The sequence below is a fragment of the Topomyia yanbarensis genome, chromosome 2, assembly GCF_030247195.1.
Source record: "Topomyia yanbarensis strain Yona2022 chromosome 2, ASM3024719v1, whole genome shotgun sequence".
Taxonomy (NCBI): Eukaryota; Metazoa; Arthropoda; class Insecta; order Diptera; family Culicidae; genus Topomyia; species Topomyia yanbarensis.
Genome location: NC_080671.1, coordinates 194,396,121 through 194,419,628, shown reverse-complemented (window position 1 = coordinate 194,419,628; position 23,508 = coordinate 194,396,121). Strand labels below are relative to the sequence as shown.

The 23,508-nt window shown below is 37.4% G+C and overlaps 2 protein-coding genes across 3 annotated transcripts; one reads left to right on the top strand and one right to left on the bottom strand.

The window, feature by feature from the left end:
- The first annotated feature begins 476 nt into the window (after positions 1 to 476).
- On the top strand, positions 477 to 22,315 carry LOC131682552 (uncharacterized). 2 transcript variants are annotated; one of them, XM_058964114.1, is made up of 8 exons: positions 477 to 715; positions 780 to 886; positions 10,458 to 10,521; positions 13,425 to 13,844; positions 13,907 to 14,017; positions 14,098 to 14,272; positions 14,333 to 14,861; positions 22,097 to 22,315. In XM_058964114.1, the coding sequence occupies exons 1-8, from the start codon at positions 540 to 542 to the stop codon at positions 22,177 to 22,179; spliced, it is 1,665 nt and encodes a 554-aa protein (XP_058820097.1). In that variant the 5' UTR covers positions 477 to 539; the 3' UTR covers positions 22,180 to 22,315. The 2 variants fall into 2 exon arrangements, with proteins under 2 accessions (XP_058820097.1, XP_058820096.1); XM_058964113.1 differs by having other exon boundaries at positions 14,077 to 14,272.
- On the bottom strand, positions 22,241 to 23,322 carry LOC131682553 (BOS complex subunit TMEM147). Its single transcript, XM_058964115.1, has 3 exons — positions 23,103 to 23,322; positions 22,883 to 23,024; positions 22,241 to 22,823 (listed from the first exon to the last, which is right to left on the bottom strand). Exons 1-3 carry the CDS (start codon positions 23,177 to 23,179, stop codon positions 22,353 to 22,355), a joined length of 690 nt encoding a protein of 229 aa, XP_058820098.1. The 5' UTR covers positions 23,180 to 23,322; the 3' UTR covers positions 22,241 to 22,352.
- Between the last annotated feature and the right edge of the window lie 186 nt (positions 23,323 to 23,508).

Sequence of the window (23,508 nt, the reverse complement as noted above, 5' to 3'; positions counted from 1 at the left end):
AGAAAAGCCTACACGGAAACGAAAAACTACCTAAAATTGAGTTCCTTTGACTCAATCTCGTGGTATCGTGGGGGAACTTAAAATTAGGTAAACCGTGTTGAAGGTAGTTTCCATTTAACCACGGCAAAAATTACAACTCATTGATAGGTTTTTATACTCAAATTTAAGTTGAATTTACCTAATTTGGAGTATATCCCAAACAACTCAAAAGTACCTTCCTCCACTGAAGACCTCGACTGAGTCGAATCTCTCGTTTTGTTTTTGACAACACTAAGAAGTGCGAAAGCGACGCGCAACTCAAAAGTAAGTTAAAAGAACTTATTCTGCAGGTTGTTTTATTTAATCGTGTGCACAGCGTGCCCGAAGCATTTAACCGTTACCAATAACAAGCGCACGCGCAAAGTTATTAACCACGAAATGGTCAGTGCTATCCTAGCACGCCATGCTTGATCGTACACATTTTGAACCAAGTGAATGACAGTTGGTGATAATAAAAGTTTCCCAAGTCGAACCAGCGGGTCAGAAACGGTGTTCTTTTTATGGTTCTGATTGAACCCAACGGGTACATCTACATAATGTACATTGATTTGGATCTTCTGTCGCTGCAGCGAAATGGGTGCCTTGCAGCAGTGTGGCTTGCGGCAACAAATAAAACGTTGTTCCGACGACACTTCAAACGTGGCCAATGTGACAGGATTGACATAGATGATCTGTGGTAAGTAAAAATTTGAGAATCGGTGTCTGTTAATTAAATACAGCAGCTAACATTTTTATATTAGTAAATCCATCTTGGCTTGCGCAAACACCCATTCACCATTGGTACTGGTAGCCAAACTGGCATACGGAGTCACCTATATCTACCAGCAGCAGGTTCAGTTTTTGTACGGTATGTATGAATAATATCGTATAACGTCGTGGTCATAGAATTTATGTTATATAACGTGTTTACGAGTTTCAACTCATCAAACACGGCGAATATTGAAGGCAATCACATTAATACCGTTTTCGTTTGTACCAACTGCTAACGGGATTCGCGTATACGAAAAAAACTAAACGTCAAACGCAGCCACTTCGTTCAAAATATGTGAGATAGATCGAGTGATAATAATCGAAAATACCATGAGGCAATCCATATACCACGTTGACAATTTAGGGGAGTGCAGGAATCACAAGAATTCCACGCTTGTCCATGGGGAGGAGAGTGGGGGTGTGGGAAATGTCCACGAAGACTTTTCATTATATTGTTGGCTTTTATAAGAAATTTGTACCGCCATTGCAATGCATTGGTGTGAGCGCTTACCTTTTAATTTTTTCAAGATTTTGAAATATTCAAAGTGCTAAAAACAACATAGTATTTGAGTCGAACATCGATGGTAACTGTCACTAATTTTTGATTTGAAAACATGTGGTTGAAATCGCGAACCAATTCGAGAATCCAAAGGCAACTTCAATTTTGAGTTATTATGATGAATCTTTAAAACGTAAATATAAAAGATCATAATATCGTTCAGAAATGAGTTATTTCCATGGAAATCTCACAAAAGACTAAAAAGTGTATGACATTCTGTTCTGTCAAGTTTGAACGATTTTCAATACGTTTTTCAGCATCATAGTAGTCTAACATATTGAAAATTTTTCTAAAAACCCATTTTTAACTACCGAAATTTTTTTTAGAAAGTCCACGTGGACATCGTAGAAAGGGGAGTAGGGGTACAGGAATTGTCCACGCTTGTCCACGGAGGGGGAGGAGGGGGTTGAAAACGAAGGTTTTTTTGTCCACGTGGTATATGACCGGCCCCCATACACATTAGGATTGGGCAAAATCATGGCTTACATATACTAGGCTAGCTCGTTAGAGTGTAAACATTTGACGAGAGCGCGTCATAGAAATCGTCGGCGAAAACAATTACATGAAATTCATATATTGTTTGCTGCTAACGAATGATCGGCACCTGGTAAATCACAAGGAAGCTATGCGGATGTCCAAAACCTTTGCTATGATCAGAAAATTACGGTGGGATATGTTTTCTATGGCATACATCCAAATTCCCGATTTACGCTAATAATCACATAGATGCACTGATTATCCAATGTGTCTAGTGTAATTATGGCGTAATTAACGTCAAAAATCCATTGCGCACTATTTTTTCCACCGTAAGAGCTCAAATATTGTCAATTAACAACTTTCGAGAAATCCGTTTGTTTATATCAACAATTTCTCTGACGTCACCGAAAACTGTCGATTCGCGGAATAGCAAGCCTCCTTTCTGTGAGCCGTGGGGCAAAATGATCATTTTTGCAGCACAGCACTTTTTTGATTCCATTTGGGGTCCCAAGTAACTGTGCAAAATTTGGAGTCGATTGGTTTTGACCCGGCGTGGCGCATTGCGTTTGAAATTTGTATTAAATTAGTATGGGGAAACCTACTTTTTGCATTTTCAATTCTACAGACTACAATTCTTCTTGCAACTAATTAGATAGAAGTATAGTCCAGGATATGCCGAACAACTTTGCCGAAGGATGTATTGTGTTAGAATGTCACTAAAACAAGTTATAGTTGTTCAAAGTTCGATAGCTCGAACTAATTGCCAAAAATCATTTTCTTTGCCAACACTGCCAGTGTACCAATGATATTTCATATAGCATTCCGAAATAACATCAAATAGATAAGATTTACCACATTGGTATGTTTGGATGAGTTATTCAAAAGTCTTAGCTCAATTCCATGGGCGTAGATAGTTGAGTATTAGGGCGTAGTGAGGGGAGATGGGGGTGACTTTACTATATAGAAATTCGAACTGAAATAGCTGAAATATTAAAATGTTCAGATGAATTTTTTAAAATATTTGCATAATAGTAACGATGAAATGTATCGCTCTGTATTGGCTTATATCAGTAGAAGTAAAATTACAGATTGATTCAACTGATGTTGAGTTCCTATGTCAGAGGATTGCATTGATATTATATTTCAGTTTAAGACGCATTATGATTTGATAGGATGTTCTTTTCGACAACCTGAAGCAAAAATTGTTGTTGAACTGGGGTTCTTGTGCATTTTTTTTGTTGGAATCAGAAATTAGCTTCCCGCCTCGTCGCTGAGACATCGTTGACAACCATCAAGGGACCCAATCGTTTTGCATTGAGGTAACCCTTACTTTTACTCCACTCGTTTGCTAGTTTTCGCATGAAATCTGTTGAAATTTCCATGATGTCAAAGAACTCCTTCGTGTCTGTAACTTTACTTGCATTAATATAAGTCGATGCAGAGGGATACAGTATGTTTCATTTCATCGTTACTATTATGCATAGGACATTGTGCAAATGTTTTAAAATAATTCATCTGAACATTTAAACGTTTCAGCTATTTCAGTTCGAATTTCTATATAGTAAAGTCACCCCCATCTCCCCTCACTACGCCCTAATACTCAACTATCTACGCCCATGGAATTGTGCTAAGACTTTTGAATAACTCATCCAAACATACCAATGTGGTAAATCTTATCTATATGATGTTATTTCGGAATGCTATTTAGTTCTACAAGATGACGACACGAATGAACTCATGATGAATGAAGTTCACGTTTGACAATTCTCGGTGGTTTGTTTACTTTGTCAGTTCCGTAAGTTCGTGTGCAACGGGTGCTCATCTGTCACATTCGAACTCACGTAACTCCTATGTAAACAAACCACCGAGAATTGTCAAACGAAGTTCATCCGGCTCATTTTGTGGGGTTATGTCGGTTGGGGTAAAACCTAATATGAAATATCATTGGTACACTGGCAGTGTTGGCAAAGAAAATGATTTTTGGCAATTAATTCGAGCTATCGAACTTTGAACAACTATAACTTGTTTTAGTGACATTTTAACACCATACATCCTTCGGCAAAGTTGTTCAGTATATTCTTGACTATACTTCTATCTAATTAGTTGCATACTGTAGGAAGAATTGTAGTCTGTAGAATTGAAAATGCAAAAAGTAGGTTTTCCCATGCTAATTTCCATACAAATTTGAAACGCAATGCGCTACGCCGGATAAAAACCAATCGACTCCAAATTTTGTACACTTACTTGGGACTCCAAATGGAACCAAAAAAGTGCTGTGCTCGGTTTATGTGGTTGCTATTACGTTTTTCCATATAACAATGCCCCACCCTAATACACATGTGATGTTTTTTTCCACTATAGGTATATTTTTTTGTCTCTGCCTCTTTCCCGAATATGTTTCTTATCAATATTTTAGACGAATAAATCATAATCTTTAGATCCAGCTAGCAGAGCCATAGACACAACCGGATACAAATGATTTATACAGAATCTTGCATCATTTCTCTTCTACTTTCAAATGCATACTGAGTGGTCCACACGTTTTTGCCCGTTCATGCGTTCAATCTTTATCATAAATCAATTTGAATATTAAACTTCCATTAAAGCAGGTGCAACCGATTTGTTTCATTCGACCAACTTATCAGTGCCAGCTTAACCAACTCACTAATTAAACGAGACAGAAATTTTGAATCACACTTATAAGAGGGTTAACCATCAAACTTTTGACCTAAAAAGAAGGAGCGTCCCGTTGTCATAAATTCTTCCAAAGCTAGTACAGTGAAGATCCGTTTTTATCAGCCCCTTGGTGAATTTTAGACTGATAAGACAGGGACATTGATAAAATCGGGACCTATATTTTTCATTCTTTTTAAGAAACCGATACTCTTAAAATATTAATCTTTGGTCCCTAGATATAGCCTCATAACCTTTCCTGATTATTTAACTCACACTTCCCTTAAGGGGGCCTGATAGCGCAAAAAACATAAAAAAATTTTTTTGCATATTTCGGATCTCTAAGATAAGAAAAATCGACATAGATCTTTCATTAGGGCTTAAATCGCAGATGTAAACAAACTGCGTTTTCGCTATTATGACATTATGCGACAAAAATACTACAAGATTGAGCTAAAAATAAGTTAAAATGGTTTTTAGTTCGATTTATAATTAAAGAAAACAAAACGGCGAAACATGCATTTTCTTCGAGATTTCGAATTATGCCCTTCTTCTCATATGGAATATAAAGACTAAACTTCCATTTTTAGACAGAACCCGGGCGTAAGGTTATTATTCACAAATTATTCTTTAAACGGCGGTTCTATTATATAAATGATAAGCAATATCTACTATATGATCATATCTACTCGATAGTTGTTGCACATAAACATTCGAATATTTCGATATTTTCATGAAATTTGAAGAAAAGATGCACGCGCCCTTTCATTTACATTGGGTTTCTCTACGCCCATTTGCTGAGCCCTATTAAAAAGTATACTGTCAAGCTCGCCCATTTACCCAGCCCTGCTCAGCAAAACAGAGTCAGTTTAGCCCATTTACCGCGCCCTTCTGAAAATTATGTTCACGGTTTAGCCCTTTCGCAAAAGGTGGTTGCTGAAGGGCGAAATCACAACTGGAATGCAAATTAGGTGTAAGCATTTTTTTAGTTTCTACCCACTAAAAACACATAGGAATTAAATTCTTTGTTATATTGTCATAAAGTTTAACCAAAGATGCTTCAGGAAAAGCATGGTCATAAAGTAATTTATACCTAAAATAAAAACTACATTTAGAAAAGCATCGCGGAATATTGAAATTGATTTTTCTTCATTTGAGTACATTGCGACTTAGGCTAATGGAAGATCTGTGTCGAAATATGCTCAAGAAAGGATTTATTCGAATTTAACTTGGTTTGTCTGCTAGACCCCATCAATCTACCAACTATTAATTTTCATATGAAGCTGATAAAATCGGGGTAGATATAATCGGGGGCTGATAAAATCGGGAGCTGATAAAATCGTATTTCACTTTAATTAACCATTTCAAAGTTATTCAAAACGATCACGTTTTTCGCATTTGAAACCACTGTGCACTGTGTGCTGTTTCACTCGTGATACCATACTTCTCGGACAATTTTCAATTTAGATACTTTTACTGAAACTTTAGAAAAAATGGGCTTATCAATATACATTCGTGCAAGAAACATACATTACATGTATAACAAATAGCCATACATTGCAAGTATTTCAGTGGGACTCACCATCAGGAATGATTCTTCGAACTGGAACGTCTACATGCAAGGCAGTCCAACTAAAATCGGTTTTATACCGACCTAACACTTCTAGATGGCGAATTGTTAGACAACTTTTTCTTGAAGCATTGTAAAACAGACGAGAAATCTCAAGTTTCCATAAGACGCAACGTTGAGTTACCCCCTTTTGAAAGCCAGCTATGACTGGGGTTACCTACAGGGTTAACTTTGGTTATAAATAGCAAAAAATAGTAAAATCATTCGCAGATTTCTTAAATGGAAGCACCCGTGGATTACTTACACGCAGAAGAAAAAAGTCTTTTTTGAAACAACAAAACGTTTACTGACCATAACACCATAAGAGTCCCATGTTGAAAAACAGCAAACCGAGAAAAACGCTGTTCAAGATTGTCCCATCCATTGAGCTAAATGGATGGGACAACCATGTTTTGGTATTTTTTTGATATTATCGTAATTTTATTTGTGCAGTGTGATTCAGTGGTGATACAGAATACAATCCAACGGATAACTCATTTTCGACAAAAATCCACATGGGACTCTTATGCGTTTATGGGCAGTTTAGTTGAAGTTCAAACTTGACGAATGACTGTTTCAAAATAAAATACACGTTCCTCGAAAGCATGTATGTGGTTTAATTTAAAAAAATACTTGATTGCATTTTAAATAGAAACATTGTCGAAACAAAATAAATTATGTTAGATCGAACTGATCCCTGTGTTAAAAACCAACAGAATTTTTGTTTGATTTCAACTAAATTATAGTTGTTCTCTCCCTTGGTAAATACTAACGACTTTTTTATTACGACAAACTTGTTTTTTCGGTTAAACTTACCACGATTTTTTTTTCGTCGATAATGAGAGGAACGAACAACCAACAATTTTGTTGTTTCAAACGAAATATTTATTGAAACTATTGAAAAACAAACAAATGAATTTGTTGGCAATTTCAAGCAAAAGTCTTGATTGAATCTAACTCGGATTTTCTTTAGCACTATATCAAACAGCAAAAATGTTGATTTAAACCAAAATTTGTTTATTCTTGCTGATTTTTTTCTGCGAGCTATTGAAAATGTAAAAAAATGGACTACCTCCTATTGGACACTAGCCATTCAATAATACATAAATATTAGGGACCATCCATAAATGACGTAGCATTATATGGATGAGGGGGTTTTGTATTTTGTGATGATGTGTGACGATAGGGGGTAGGGGGTCATGTCATGCTACGTAGCTTTTTAAAGGGGAATAGGGGTTGACCCGATGTTACGACAATCTTACCCGTTTCATATAACTAACATCGTTTTTTTATGAGGACGAGTGGGGGGGGGGAGTTATCGTCAAGCTACGTAATTACCAGGGGAGGTATTTAGAGGTTTGTGACGAAATGCTACGATTGGGGAGGGGGTGTTAAAAATCACTCATGCTACGTCATTTACAGATCGTCCCTTATACGTACAATTGAAGTTATTCTAATTAGCCTGATAGAATTCCGCTGGATGATGTTGATATTTCTTCGTTGTCTTGAAGTATTATTAAGAACTGATAAAACCATTCAATTGAGACTATCTCCACTTACCATTTCTACATGGAAATGAACTATGGGACCATTCATAAATTACGCAACGCTTTTAGGGGGGGAGGGGGTACGACAAGTTGTGACAAGTTGTGACACAGGGGGGAGGGGGTGTTAACTAGATCGTTACGTAACATGTTTTCATCGAAGAAAAAATTTTTTTTCTTGGAATATGTTACGTAACAGGGGAGGGGGGATGGAAAAATTTGTGACAATTTGTTACATAGGGGAGGGGGGGTCAATTTTGGGCAATTTTTGCGTTACGTAATTTATGAATGGTCCCTATTGTTAAAAACCAACAGAATTGTGTTGAGCGACATAAGGTAATAATGTAGCAGCTTCTAGCACTGCGATAGAAAAAAACTGCTTTGATAAAACAGATTTTTCGTGTTTCTCGATACCAAAATTTTGATGGAAAAATTGTTTTGGAACCCCATATGCACTAGAAAAAGTTGGGCATGAAAAGGTTGAGATAAATTTGACTTTTTGCTATTATTAACACCTTCATGTCCATATGTTGGTTAAAAATAACAACGTTTTCAAAAAGATATAGCTTTTTATCGCGGTGAAATTTTCTCATAATAACAAGCAGGCTAATCACTACTAAAACTTTCTTATTGATAGTTTCTCCATGAAGCAATTACACTAAAAATATCATTCTTGTTTACAGCGATGAACATTTGATTGCAGTAGCGTAGCTAGAAATTTGGTTTGAGGGGGTTTTTGATGAAAATCGTTCGAAAACGCTAAAATTTAATGTAAGTTTGATAAATTGGTGAAAGCTCAGAAACAAAATTAATCTAACATATGCTTTTTATAATCTCTTTTATAATATGTCAATAAAGTCAAAGAATGCAAATGCAAAGTGCATTTTAAAAGTGGAATAAATATCCTTTCTAACGGTCAAGATCACATAATTTCGAAACCATCAACTTTGAAGGTTTAACAACGACGAAGAAGCTTGCCAACAAAAAAGGGCATATTTTGATATAATAATGTTAGTAATGAATCTCCTAGAAGTAATTATGGAGAAATAACTCTTTAAAAATAGTAAGAGATTTAGTGCCTTCAGAAAAAGTGGTTGATATCATTTTAAAAAACTTTGTAGAAAATATGTAGGCTACATAAATGGAATATATCTAGATACAAAACAATATTAAGAAAAAGAATTTAGAAAAATTCTTAACCTTATGTTCGGGATTGGGAATTGATTCTAGGTGAGATGCGTACAACGCAATGGACTTACCAACTACGGATTCAACAAAGTTGTTTGAGATAGCATTTTCGAAAACTTTGCTCAAGACATTAAATGTCGGACTAAATTTGTTTGAAGAACAAATACTTTATAATTACTTCTAGGCGGATTAACTTCCAAAATTACACTATTTATGACACGATCGGGGAGCAGAACGAAAAAAGGGCACAAGTTTGGGGTCCCAGGGAACCCCTGGTGAAAATTTTTTTGAAAAAAATTGGAGCGGGGCTCCACCGTTTAAAATCAAAGTTTTGTGAATTTAAAAAACCTGTTTTAATCCACCTAGCGGGGCAATTGTGCCTTTCTCAATCATGAACACAAGAATTTTTTAGTTGCTTATATTTATTAAAAGCTTTCAAATGTATACATTACAATTTTATTATACATGACTTGACAACTATATACAAGAAAAGAAATCATTATTCGAGTTCTAAAATTTTGCAAAAGAAAAACCAGCCATGGTAATATTGAATTGAAAAAAGAAGCGAAATCGGTTAAGTCCCAAAAAGTCGATTTTTATAAAAACAAATTTTACGAGATAACATAAAATCTCGACGTGTCATGCATTTTAAAGATGTTTGGCATCAAAAATGCGAATTCGATTTCTGAAATTTCATGGGGACCCCCCATTGAAAAAAAAAATTGAGTTCCAGCTTATATGGGAATTTTATATGTTACCGGACGATTTAGTCTATATTTCCGGACCCATATAAGCGATCCGTACGAAATTTTATAGACATCTATGGGGATATTATAGCTATCAAAAATCGTAAATATCTGAGAAACTGCTCAACATATTAAGTTGCTTCCTTCACCGAAATTTTGTATTTCATTAATTGTGAGGATTTTGTAGAACATTTTGAACTTCCAAAAAATTTTGGAAAGAAGTTATAATGAAAAAAATGATTTTTATGGTATTTTATCTGATAATGCTCTATATCTCAAAGATTATTAAAGATAGACTATTACCACCTTCAATAAAGTGTCTTGTAGAAGAATTTACTACAACTTTGCAGAATACACCAACTCGCTATCTCTAATTATACGAGAAATAAATTTAGAATCTCACTTATAGGACGATCAATCATCTTTTGACTTAAAAAGATGGGGCATCTCATTATCATAAATTCATCCGAAGGTAGTATATCGCTATAACAAACCTTTTCGGAGTTATTCAAAACGATCACGTTTTTCGCGTTTTAAACCACTGTGCTATGGGAACGTTTTACCTTTCATATGAGACTAAGTTTGTGAAAATTATTTCAGCCATCTCTGAGAAAAGTGAGTGAGATTGTGTTCACGTACATACACACAAACGCACACACATACATACATACACAGACATTTGCCGAACTCGACGTACTGAATCGAATTGTATATGTCACTCGGCCCTCCGGGCCTCCGTTAGAAAGTCAGTTTTCAGAGCAATTGCAATACCTTTCTATTGAGAAAAGCAAAACATCATTCTAATCGCCACGACGTTATTTTCCTGAGTTACCTGTTTATACTTTATAAAATTTGCATTACACAATCCTCAGACAGGGTCAGCTCTGCAGCATGTAATCAGTCGATTGCCTTTCAAGCATTAAGAAAACAGAAACTGTAAGTAATTTCATTATGGAAATTAGATATATTTTCAAATTTATGCGCTAAAGTAGATAAGTACATTTTAACAACATTCAATTAGCTAGAGATTACTGGGTAGGGAAAGTGAGAAGGTCACGTCACGTCTACCTTTATCAGGAAACATGTTAGTGAACTCGGGTGATTCGTAGTTATACTGCCTAAGCTCGACCCTCATTAACAGAAGACAAAGAAAGTACGATATTAAGCCTGTTCTAATGACCCTGCCACTTCTAGTTTTCCGATCAGTTTACTTCACATCCTTGCTCTCACTTGAGTACTATGGCTCTAATTTTCATAACTTTCCCTACCCAGTAATCTCTAGCTAATTGAATGTCGTTAAAATGTAAAAAAGAAAATGTGACTAACATAGTCGAAATAAAAAAAAGGAAAAAAAGTAGATGAGTACATTATACTGATGCCTCTTTTTACAGTTTTTTTTATCTGGATGTTAAAAGTTAGATGTTTTTTCTCATTTCGGCCATGTAAGAGGCTGTTCACTAATAACGTAAGGCTTATTTACAAGTTTTAACCCCCCCCCCCCCCTTCGCTCCTAGATAATTTTTTGATGAACTTTTCCTACTCCTACCTAAAATCTTACTGTAGTTTTTCGTAATCAACAAATCCTTACTGTAAATTCGTTAATAAACAAGACAGCGACAGCGATAAGTATACCCGTTTATGAACACTTTAAGCAAATTCATGACAATAATTTACTGTAATCCTCTGTAGTAGATTATTTGCATCCTAATCTCACGCAGTGACAGTACACTGAAGTTTTTTTTTATGCGGGGGATACGTACCGCATAAAAAAATCCGCATAAAAAAACCGCATAACTTTGAAAATCCGCATAAAAAAGTCGCATAAAAACCGCATAAAAAAGACTTCAGTGTACTAATTTCAAATTAACTGTTGGGAAATATTCAAAAACTCCGATTTTGTCTACATAATCTACTTCAATCTGCTCCACCTCCTCTGAATCTATTTCCGAGTGATGTAGAACACAAAATAATTTATTACCGCTTCTAGCTGACGTGAATATTTCGTGAGTTGCAACTGTGGCGATTAGGGTAATTTGGGGAGAGATGTCGCACATTTCTTAAAATCGATCCTGTATCAAAATAAACCATTCAATATGTGATGAAATCATTTTTATCTATTGCGACAAGTTTCTAAAATACTGTGAAATGGTTTTTTCATGAAAAAAAAATCATCAAATTTCCATGAACATTTTTTAAAAAAAAGGTCATTGCGGGAGAGATACCGCATATGCGGGTGAGACGCCGCACCATGGTCACAAACTGAAAAATAATAATGTGGTACTGAAAAACTTTCGGAACTCTGTGATGCAACTGGACGCACACAGACGTTAATAAAATTGTCGTAAGCTAATAATAAGGATTATTTTACATCTCTAGTGTTGTAATTCTTTGAAAGACAATGTCACAATATCATATTACCGTATAAAAGTGACCCTATATACGAGATATAGAGTGTGGCATCTCACCCGACGCGGCATCTCTCCCGAAATTACCCTATCGTACGCAATTTCTAGAAATTTCTAGAAGCAAGAAATTGAAAATATTCGACTTTTTGACAATCGTATGATAGAATATTTTTCGATGGCCTTGCAAATTTGGAACAGAGGTTTGAAACGATGGATGTTAAAACAATAGTAAAAATTGACCATTGTTTTAAACATCAGTTGACTCTAAAACTCGATGAATCTTTTTTTTTGTCTGATGGTAAAGAAGAAATCTCTCGGGTAAAATTTACAACACGTTGTTACACATTGCCTACCAACACGAAGGTTATCAACATCACAGATTAAAGATATAACACTCGAAAACAAGGCTTCGTGCGGTTATTTTGAATGAATTTATAGTTGTAACTGTGGTCGCATCCCGAGCAAATTCGCATGGGTTCAAATATCCTACAAACCCCTAAAAATAATATAAATATGGTCCGCGCGAAATTTTACAACCAACAAAACACCATGAAATGGTCTCAAAAACCCATATATGCACCAGAATATGGTTTTTAAATGGGATCTTCCGGACCATGGTGATGGTGTTTTCATGGGTTGAACCCATGAACCCATTCCAAATACTATCAAAACACCATACAGTGGGGGTGAATTTGGACCATGATCATGGGGGCTTTTCGTTGGCTCGGAATTTGTGATAATGGCGCCACTAACATATGCACAAGTATGCGGGAGAATTGTCCTCAATCCTGAGGGATAACCCACTAGTAAATGAATGTTAATAAACCATGTATAAAAGGTGGAGTTAGCGATCTGTAAAAAGTGGCGGATCGATATTTCTTGGAGGAATTTCCTAATAGTGTTATGCTTGTTTGTCTGTGACAACACTTCACAACTTGTTAGGCGAATTGTTTTTTTTATTATAGAGGTTTTAATCTTAGGGCCATTCGCCTCTTTTCGGGTTAGAGAAATTTATTTTAGACAAATCTCTAACCTTATGTGCGGGGTTGGGACTCGAACCCAGGTGAGCTGCGTAAAAGGCAATCGACTTACCAACTACTCCATGCCCGTCCCCTAGGCGTATTGTGATTTCCCTGAATAGGACTACTCCGTTTAGAGACCACCAAGCAATTACTATAACTGCTCCAACACCATCGCCAATAATGTCGCTCATCCACCTTTCCTTGATCATGATTTACAATATGTACACATATTGTTTGATATAATTTTGCACGATATTTTGAGACACGACCCTGATGTAATAAGTGAATGGCCTCTAAGCAGAATTGAAGAATTTACGGTTTTTATACCAAGTATTCCGGCATAGAAAAATAACTAATAAGAATTAACATAATTGGTAATCATTGTTGTAAATTTATTGCAATGACATTATAGCTCGCACAAGACTACGAAGTGCATTGTACAAGGTGAAATAACTTTTGAAGATGTTCTGGGGGATGCAGCTCTTTCGACAGAGGCAGTCATATCACAGCTTCTAGCTGGAGAACAACAAACCAGTGTAAAGTGCGTGGACGACATCACCATGCAAGAAATAACAACTTTTAGTGGAACTGACAAAACGTTTGAAGTAGAGAACGGATTTGGCGAAATACAGCTCAATGATGATAGTCAATTTATCGATATGCTACCCACGAGTTCCAGCTTAAAAGATACTCGAAATGATTCGGGTATTGTAGAGGACTCTCTGGACATTGTGGAATCACAACTCGATAGCCAATCACCAATTGTGGATCAAACTTTGCGCGAAGTTTCTGTCCCAGAATCTGAATTGGAAAATCCTTCGATGGCCATTTTGTAAGTTTATGTTACAACCAAGGAAGATAATTTACTACTTACTACTGTTTTATGTTTTGTAGGAACATGCCCATCGCAAGTACCAGTGTTGTGCGTTTATATCAGCAACATGATTCTGATACAGTCAATCACTCGCGAGAAGCGGATCAGTATGTAGAGGAAATTCCGCTAAGGTAAACATAAAACTTAGCTAAATTCCAGTATATTAAAATGAATTTCTTAATCCTATAAGCAAAAGTTCATTTGAATCTAGCGCAATTCCGATCCCATTTTCGGAAGAAATTGAAGATTCACATCTAAATATTATACCCCTAACAACTACCCGTAAGCGTAAACTAAATGGTTTGATTATTGACAATAAGAATAAATTGGACGCTGATACAATGAAACGAGCTATTAAGGAGAGCTATAAAACTCAAAGATGCACGGTAAATATATATGCTTAATTATTCGAAAACCAACACACATTAGATGGATGATATTTCCAGGATCCGCGTGTTGATGTAATGCCGATTCAAAGAATCCGTTATCCATTCGATCAAGCGTCAATAATCTTTCAACATCCTGTACGAAACACACGTTCGTCCTTGCTACCATACCTGTTCACACGGAATACTCGAAAACGATCTTCGCCAATTGAAGACATTTTGGATCAATCATGGATTGAAGAACTTGAAATCTCGAAGAAAACGAGAACCGAAAAAGAAACGTTGAGTGACGACACCTTGCAATCGCTCGAGCTACTTCGACTGCCTCACGAACAAGCACTGCCATTGGAAATCATAGCTCAATCAGGAGAAATCACGCAGGATGTGACAGCAGTTCCTGGTCCCGTGCATGAACATATAGTTGATCCGATTAACGTTTGCCCGAAAATAGATTCTTTCGATGAGGAAAGCGTGCTAAAGTTACTGCCATATCTGTGGAACAATAATCAACATGGAGTTACATTCAAATCGCTTGAAAAATATTTTTCCAACAGATTGGATGCTGCTAGCTGCTTTGCGACTGTTCTGGGTAAGTTTTTCGATACTTAAGCGCAAATTCACGAATCTGTACAGTACACCACAGACTAACAGACATAACACTATCAGGAAATTCATCCAAAAATATCGATTCACCATTTTTTTCCTAAACGCTATAGCTACACATTTTTAACACACTTCCAAGCATTGATTATCCGTCAATTCTTAACTAGTGGTCCCGTATATTTTAGCCATCTGGTGCCATCATCCCAATTAAAAATATATTTAAAAAGTCCGTTAAAGCTGTCGAAGCATTGATTTCGAGTGTTAGGTTTGTTAGTCTGTATTTTTACTTCGGAGTAAAAAATGCTGGCTAGTTATCGAAAGCTGGAAATCTTAAATATTTGATGTGAGTAAAGTAACAATTAGGTAGGGTGGGGAAGGGGGTGCTTCTCTAATCTTCCAGCTATCACATCACATGATTTGGTATTCTTAGTATGTATAACAAACATAAATATGTGATACAAGGTGATAAAAGCCGACTTAAATCCTGTCAATCCTATTTTTCATTGAATTGTTTCCTCTAAAGATTTCACCAAGTTGCTGTTCATAAATTATGTCGCGTATTGACAGTTGGGGAAGAGCGTGACGTAACATGAATTACCGAGATAATAACTAAAAATGAATATGATATGTACTAGTGGAGCGGGGATAATAAAACCAATATCATTTTTCAATATGCTTGGAGGGGAAGCGTATTTTAGACTTTTCTTTCTACGAGACAATGTATGAATGGCTCCTAAATAAACAATATTCCATAATCAATTCACGTAACATTGATGACAGCGCAGTGAGATTAAGGACAAGTTCCCTATGGGTCATGCGAAACTGAGAGCGTAAAAGTTGAGTAAAAAATTTACGGGACATCCAAAGGTAATTGTGATGTTACCACCATAGGTCTGTCGTTATTCCGTTTGGTACGTGAGTTTTACTGAATTGACAGTGGGCCACACAACTGATGTCTAAGGGACCGTTACAATTATATTGGGATATGCCAGTATGTTGGCCGTAGTGTTCTAGCGGATATTTGTTCAAATGGCAAAACAAATGCTTTAAACTTATTTGTTCGAACCTGGATGTTTGTGACTTAGTTGTAACATATTAAACATTTACCATATTAATTTGGATTTAATTCTGATTATCAAACAAAACTATCATTAATACACACTAGAACAGGAAAAATAACTGGCAGGATAGTTGCAGGGAAATCAGTATTACAATTACCAGCGCTCTCTGATTTACTTAACCTTTCGGCAGTAGCGCTAGTGCTTTGAGTGCACGCTGCTCTGAAAATCTAACGAAACGTCTTAGGGCACCAGCGGCTACTCGTTCAGTGGGCCATAAGCGCGACTTCCGGAGAGTTAATAGTCGATTGAACAGCTTCAGACCAAGGGGACCCAAGAAAAGATCATGAAGAAGACAGAAGTTGAATCAATGCGAACTTTTAATTGTTTTACTGACGACTTAGCATGCATTGTATTGGAGCATGATACATTGGTCTAGACAAAACAGTGGACTTGACGTTATGCACTTCGAGACAAACCGGTGTTTATTTGGCAGACAGTCGCCAATTCTTTCTGATTTCTCGCGGGACGGACCGAGATCCCCTAAGCTATAAGCTGCAGTCCTATCAGCCCGCTACAAAAAAAAAGAAGTGAGTAAAGTAACAATTATTTTCTATGGTTTTTTTGTGGTTCTGCAACGGCGAGCATCAGTCAAAATATGCACGTTTAGGGATTTGTAGAGTCAAACTCTAGATTCAATTGGTTCACGAAATCGGGCATTCCTACGCCGCGAGTTTCCGGTGGAAGCGAAAACAGATTTAATTATTGTTGCTGTCAATATTCAACTAAACACAGACCGATGCTGTTGATTCATGTGTTCTTTCGCATATGCGCGTGTGTTCTTGGATGATCGCGTGCGGACCGTGAATCTGATACTTAATTTACGGTGAATTGAATTCTCCCATAACACTAGAGTTCCAGGCCATGTTGCCATGGAACACGGGCGTTTGAGATCGCGTTAGTAACTTCTTAAGTACTAAAATGTTCACCTTATTACCGGAGTGTTATCAACTTTGCGCGATCGCGGGCGTAGGTGTGCGTGGATGATCACGAAGGGCTAAAGCGCTCGTATTTTAACGTGCCTGTCGCGTGTGCTCGTGTGTATGTGACTTCGCGTTTATGAATTCGATTTTCTAACTGTGTTGCCATTCATATATTCGCGAGTGTTCTTGGATGGTCGCGCGAACCGTCATTCTGATATTTAGTTTTCGGTGTACGGTACATATCTTGACAGGGAGTCAGTTACCCCATATCACTAGAGTTCCCGGTCAGGTCGCCATGTAATGTGTTGTCCAGTGGATATGAGAACTTTCTTTTTTATTTCTCCGGTTGAAAGCATGGGCTTCAGTTACGGTTCAGGTACTCGAAGAGAGCTCCCTCATATTACTAGAGTTCCCGGTCATGTCGCCATGGAACTGTATTGTCTAGTGAATATGAGCGTAATTTTTTTCTTGCCCCAACTGAAGGCATGAGTCTGGACTCCTAGGATCGAGGGTAGAGATTTCCGGACGTGACCGTGACCGCGGTGCTAAATAGGTGCTAAAAAGTTCATTTAATAACTGGGGTGTTGTTGTTTTGGCGAGAATATGCAATTTATTGTGTTAGTGATTTGATACTTAGCGGCAATTGCATTCTGTTACAGTGCTGACTGGAAATGGGTGATTCACGTACGACGGTAAATTCGTAGTCGTACTTTTATTTTTCCAATTCGATCTTCCCGAATGCACGAATTGAATACCAGTAAAAAGTGACCAACGAATGCTAAGAAAGATTACTCACTTCTACCATATACGCTAGTTCTGCATCCATTCCCTGGCCCAGCTGTCACAAATCGTCGCTGTTGTGCTATCTTATGACAAACGCCATTTTGGGGTAAACTGAGTTAGATATGCCACATTACTTGTTCGAAAAATCTCTACAAAGTAGCGTTTTCAGAATTTTGAAATTCTACTTGGTTACTTAGATATAGCTAGAAACATGATGAGAAATTGTGAGTTTTTTGCTTCAAATCACTATATCTAGGGATTGGCTCAAGTTATATTGAAGTTTTAGACATTTTTATGTGTGAAAATGTCTGAGGAACACAATGGCATAAACATTTTCGAAAGAAAATTATACGAGTTGTGAGAAAAACACAGTTTTAGTTTTGAACTGGAAATAAAATATATTTGGCAACACTGTAATCAAGATTAACCATTTTTTCTAGATTCCCTGACTCATTTCCTTTAAAATGCATTTCACCGAATGTTTATAGACCATATGAACGCAAAGATATGAATAAAAGTTAAAAAGTGATGATTTTGTTCTATGGAAAATTTTCCATGCACGATTATGACACGTCATACAAATTTTGTCATCAATACACGCCTATGACACGTGTGAGTGCGACTTTTGTTTACATTCATAGTAAAAACTCGCAACATAGTCAACCGATCTTCGTAATATTTGAGAAATTAATTCAGAACAGATAGAAGCATCAATTGTCTTCTTTGGATTGTTTATACCATTTATAAGTTTCAAGATATTCAATCTCAAACTTTAAAAATCGTTTTTCTCGAAATGTGCTAAATGGCGCTTGTCATAAGATAGCACAACAGCGACGAAATACTCAGACTGCGACTAGCCCATAACAATTGTATACTAGTACCTAAACTACAATTATTACAACACAACCACTACTACGCTTCTACTTTTACATTTTATAATTAGTCTATTAACGATGACGAAGTCGACCGATAAATCGACACACAATGACCCCCACTGCGAGCCGTGCTCACCAACATTGTCATTAAGCTGGGGAAACATTTTAGTTCCACATTTTACGGCATAGAGGACCCTCGGCATGATACTGTACTTTGATGTGGTTAGGGGGCTTTTCCACCAAAGTAGTATTACAGTGATTATATCACAGAAACTTGGGATACGATTATTTTCTTTTTAGTTAAGCTACATTGTGATCAATTTTAGTACTTAACTTGGCTACCTTTATTATTCACTGCTATGGTCTAATAATATAAAATGTCGGTTTAGGGCCCAATTCTCTCTGGAGGTACCCTTCTTTTATTGATATATTTTAAATTAGATCCATGCTAACACTCACTAACACAAATATCTCTCTTATTCTCTCATATACACTCACAATGTCTCGTTCCAAAGTACAAATGTGGCCTACGCGATAACACAAATCTAATGCGAAAGCCCGCGATCTCGTAAGCATTCAAACACCACGGTAATTAAATGAACCTTTGCACCAAAAAAATTTCTAACGTGGTCTCACGCATCAACCCACCGCTCACGCAATCATGAATCGATCACGAACGAAAGTCTCTGCATTTGATCCTAGCAGCCCAAATTCATGCCTTCAGTTGGGCCAATAGGAATAAAAACTAGACAAGGCGTGCACGCGCGACCATTGAAGAATACGCGAACGGCCACACACTTATAAAAATAATGTGTCCACGCGAAGTTATATACATATTAGCACACGCGACAAAAACGTCAACATACAAACGCTCGAGTCCTTCGCGATCATCCACGCACAACCACAACTACGATCTTGCAAACAGGACAACATCCCGGTGACTAAGTGAACGGTTTAGCACTTATAAATTAACAAACGCGGTCTCAGGAGTGAACCTCCAAATGCCCGTGTTCGCGCGATCATGGGTCGGTTTCGTCCGGAAATTCTCATTCTCGGCCCTAGTAACATAAGTCCAATACCTTCAGGTGGACCAATCAAAAAGATGATGCTCATATCCACTAAACTACGCGTTCCATGGCGACATAAAAATCGGATTTATACACACGTCACATATACGCGACAAACAAACATACAAATGCTTGAGCCCTTCGCGACCATCCACGCAACCTACACCCGCGCTCTCGCAAACACGATAACATCCCGATGATAATATGAACCTCTCAGCACTTATAAACATTCAAACGCGGTCTCAAGCGTGAGCCTACAGTCCACCGCACTCGCGCCATCATGAATCGGTCACGTCCAGAATACTCTATCCTCGCTTCCAGAAGTCTAGGTTCATGCCTTCAATTGAATCAATTAGAAAGAAAGCTCTCATATCCACTGGACAACACGTTCCATGGCGACATGACCGGGAACTCTAGTGATATGGAGTAACTTACTCCCTGTCAGAATGTGATCCGTACACCGAAAACTAAATATCCGAATGATGGTCCGCGTGGCCATACAAGAACACAAGCGAATGTGTGAATGGCCACAGGGCTACAAAATCGAATTTATTCACGCACACGTGACAAACACTTGAACATACGAAGGCTTAAGCTCTTCGCGATCATCTACGCATACCTACGTTCGCGATCGTGCAAGCTTTATAACACTGGTAACAATGTAAGTACTTACGAAGTTACAAACGCGGTCTCAAACGCGAACCCGCAAACGCGCGCGATCATGATTCGGACACGTTCGGAAATTTTTACCCTCCATTCTAGCAACTTAGGACCATATATTCAGTTACCTATCAAAGAATAAAGCTCATATCCACTAGACAACACGTTCCATTGCGACATGACTGGGAACTCACCCACTTTCTTCTAGAATCTGAACCGTACACGAAAAATTAAGTATCAGATTCACGGTCCGCGCGCGGTCATTCTAGAACACACGCGAATATGCGAAAGGCAAACGGTTTTAATATATGCACGCGAAGTTTACATACACGTTAGCACACGCGAGATACAAACGCACACGCGATCGAACACGTTAACGTACACGATAATATACGATAATACACGCGATCTCGAAGTCCCTACGTCCGCAGATATCTGAACCGTACACTGAATATCACATTCAGAATCACGGCCCGCTACAATTGGCTTAAAGCAGTGTTTTAGTGGGCGCCATTGTCTCGTCTGTAATTGTAGGACAACTCTAAAAAAAACATTTTGCCGAATAGAGGACGCTAACATTAACTTTTCAGCGGAAAGGATAGAAATTAGATGCCTTCCACAAAGTTGTAGAACAGGCATTTTGCAATAATTCTTACGAACATCTCGATATTCTACCTTTCTTCTATGAAAAGTTAGTGTTGGCGCCCTTAATGCGGCCGCAATTGGAAGTAAAATTTTGCAATCAGAACATAACTCGTATTATGTGCTATAATTCTTCTGAACATACTATTGAGGTAAACCTAACGATTATTTCACAAAAATGTATAGTTCGTGGGAATCGAGTACTGATACACAACCATGCACTGCTAGGCTCCATACAAAACTGACTCAGACATCACTTCGTTAAAAATTTAATAACTTCTTTTAACAAAACCGAATTCACTAGCAGTCTTCAACAAAGTTGTAGAAATTAAATTATTTTTCTTATTTTCACTTACAGTGATAATACGATGCATACAGTGCTATCTAACGGCAAAAATGCGAGTTAGTGGGTTTTCTCCATGTAAATTGTCGAAAAATCCCATCCAAACTTCAGGTACGTTGGTCCAGTCGCTAGACTTGTCCCACTTGTTCAAATTTGGTGCAAGTACTCCTGGTCGGACTAAGAATCGAATCAGGGGTGGGTGGTGTATACGTGTAACTTTGGAATTTTGTCATAGTACATATTTATTCCTCGCCTTATTTTCACGACCTTCTAAAGGATTAAATGATATATGCGTGAGTAATTTTCGGAAGCAATTTTATTTTAGCAACATGCTAAATCTAATATGCCGCTAGCTCTATTTCAACTGTTCGCTTTTGTTGTTAGCATCTAACTTCGCCCTAATCTAGCTAGAAAGATAGTGTTTGTTCAGACCTATATGCAGGAAGGCAAGAAGCTCGTATCATGCACTGTTGAATAATACATGTTAGTCACACTGCACTGTACAGATTTCACCCTGGACCAGTGGTTCTCAACCTTTCTATTACCACGCGCTCCACTTTAGGATAGGACCCCTACGGTTTAACATGGAGTCTTTATGCCATCAACATATTATTTTCAATCTGTAACATAAAAAAAAAATTTAAATTCCAAAACACTTCCGGAAAAGATATTCTTCGCGAACCCCTAGCATCTGCTTTACGGCTCCTAGGGGTCCGCGGTCTTCAGGTTGACAATTACTGGTCTAGACTGTTCAATCGCCCATCTCAGTCATGACAACATTTTAATACATTGTTCTTTTTCTTCTCATAGCGTTAATTGCGAAGCAAAAATTAGTAGTGAGTACAACCGAACGAAATGAAATTTTCGAAATCAATCGAGGACCAAATTCCTAGTAATGGAGAGTATCGATCAGTTTTAAAGGCTGTCATCAGTACAACCGGAATAAGGACTGAATTTTAGACCCTGAACACATTATTTATTACATTTTAAACTGATTTTGGTTCAAAGATAATTTTAAAATAGTGAAAGTAAATAACTTAAATTCCCCATATGTTTTACTTCTTGTTCACAAACCAATCGATTGCGCTAATCCAGAGTAGACGTGAAGGGTTACGAACCCGAAGCACGCGGTAATAAGTGCTTTCAAAGCCAGACCGAACCATGTTCCAGCAGAAAGGGCCTGTAGGGTACCCTCAAGCCAAACGCCACGGAAAGAAATAGCAATGAGTAACACGATCACCAGCGGTACATACTTCTTCTCTAAGTCGTGCCGTGAAAACAGCCACAACAAAGTAGATGTGGTCAAATGCTGCACTAGTAAGATGTTTGATTCCAGGCACCTTTGGGTATAAATCCATGAAAATTCAGCTCCACGAGCTCCGACCCACAGCATAAGACCGCGTGACAGAATAACTTCAGCGGTTGCCCATCCGAGACCTGCTGTAATCAGCTTGCTATGTCCTTTACCGGGGATTTTGGACAGCACAAAAGCTAACCCCAACAGATCAACTAAATCCACACTGCAGCGAAGAAATTCCTAGGAACAAACATATTCGAATATCAAGATCTACATTTCCAACTGTACGTTTAACTTACCGCAATCAGGTTAAATTGGTCATCACTAATAAAGCTATCGGTATCCGGGAAGAAGGTAGCTAACACTAGCATTTTGCACAACTGGGTGAAGATGTAAATACCACCGGCTTGAATGCATTTCCAAAACGCTCCGTACTCCGATCTGATAGGCGATTAGTTAATTAAATTATCAATAAAAGTAGAGTACCTACATGGCTATAATCGCAAATTAATTACTTACAAGCCTGAGTATTTGTATGTCATGTAGTACGGCACGTAGACCAATGCTACACAGTTTCCAAAATGATACAGGGTCATTTTTGTGAAATTATCACATGTATTTGCAGAAACTAATAATATTCTGAGTAGTTCAACTCCAAAACCTTGTACCGTCGAACAATCTGACCAAAATTTAATTCTGTCATTTAATGACAGAAACAGAACTTACTGAACAGATTGGTCGCAAGACACTGGTATAAATAGGTGTGGCAGATCACACGGTTGGCTAATGTTGGAAACCAGAAAATGAAAACAAAGCATACACAAAATAAAATTAACGCAGAAAAATTAAGTAGGTATATTTAAACCAAAAATATGTGTTATTGAATTCTATTTATGGTTTATTACTTCAAACAACAAACTTATTG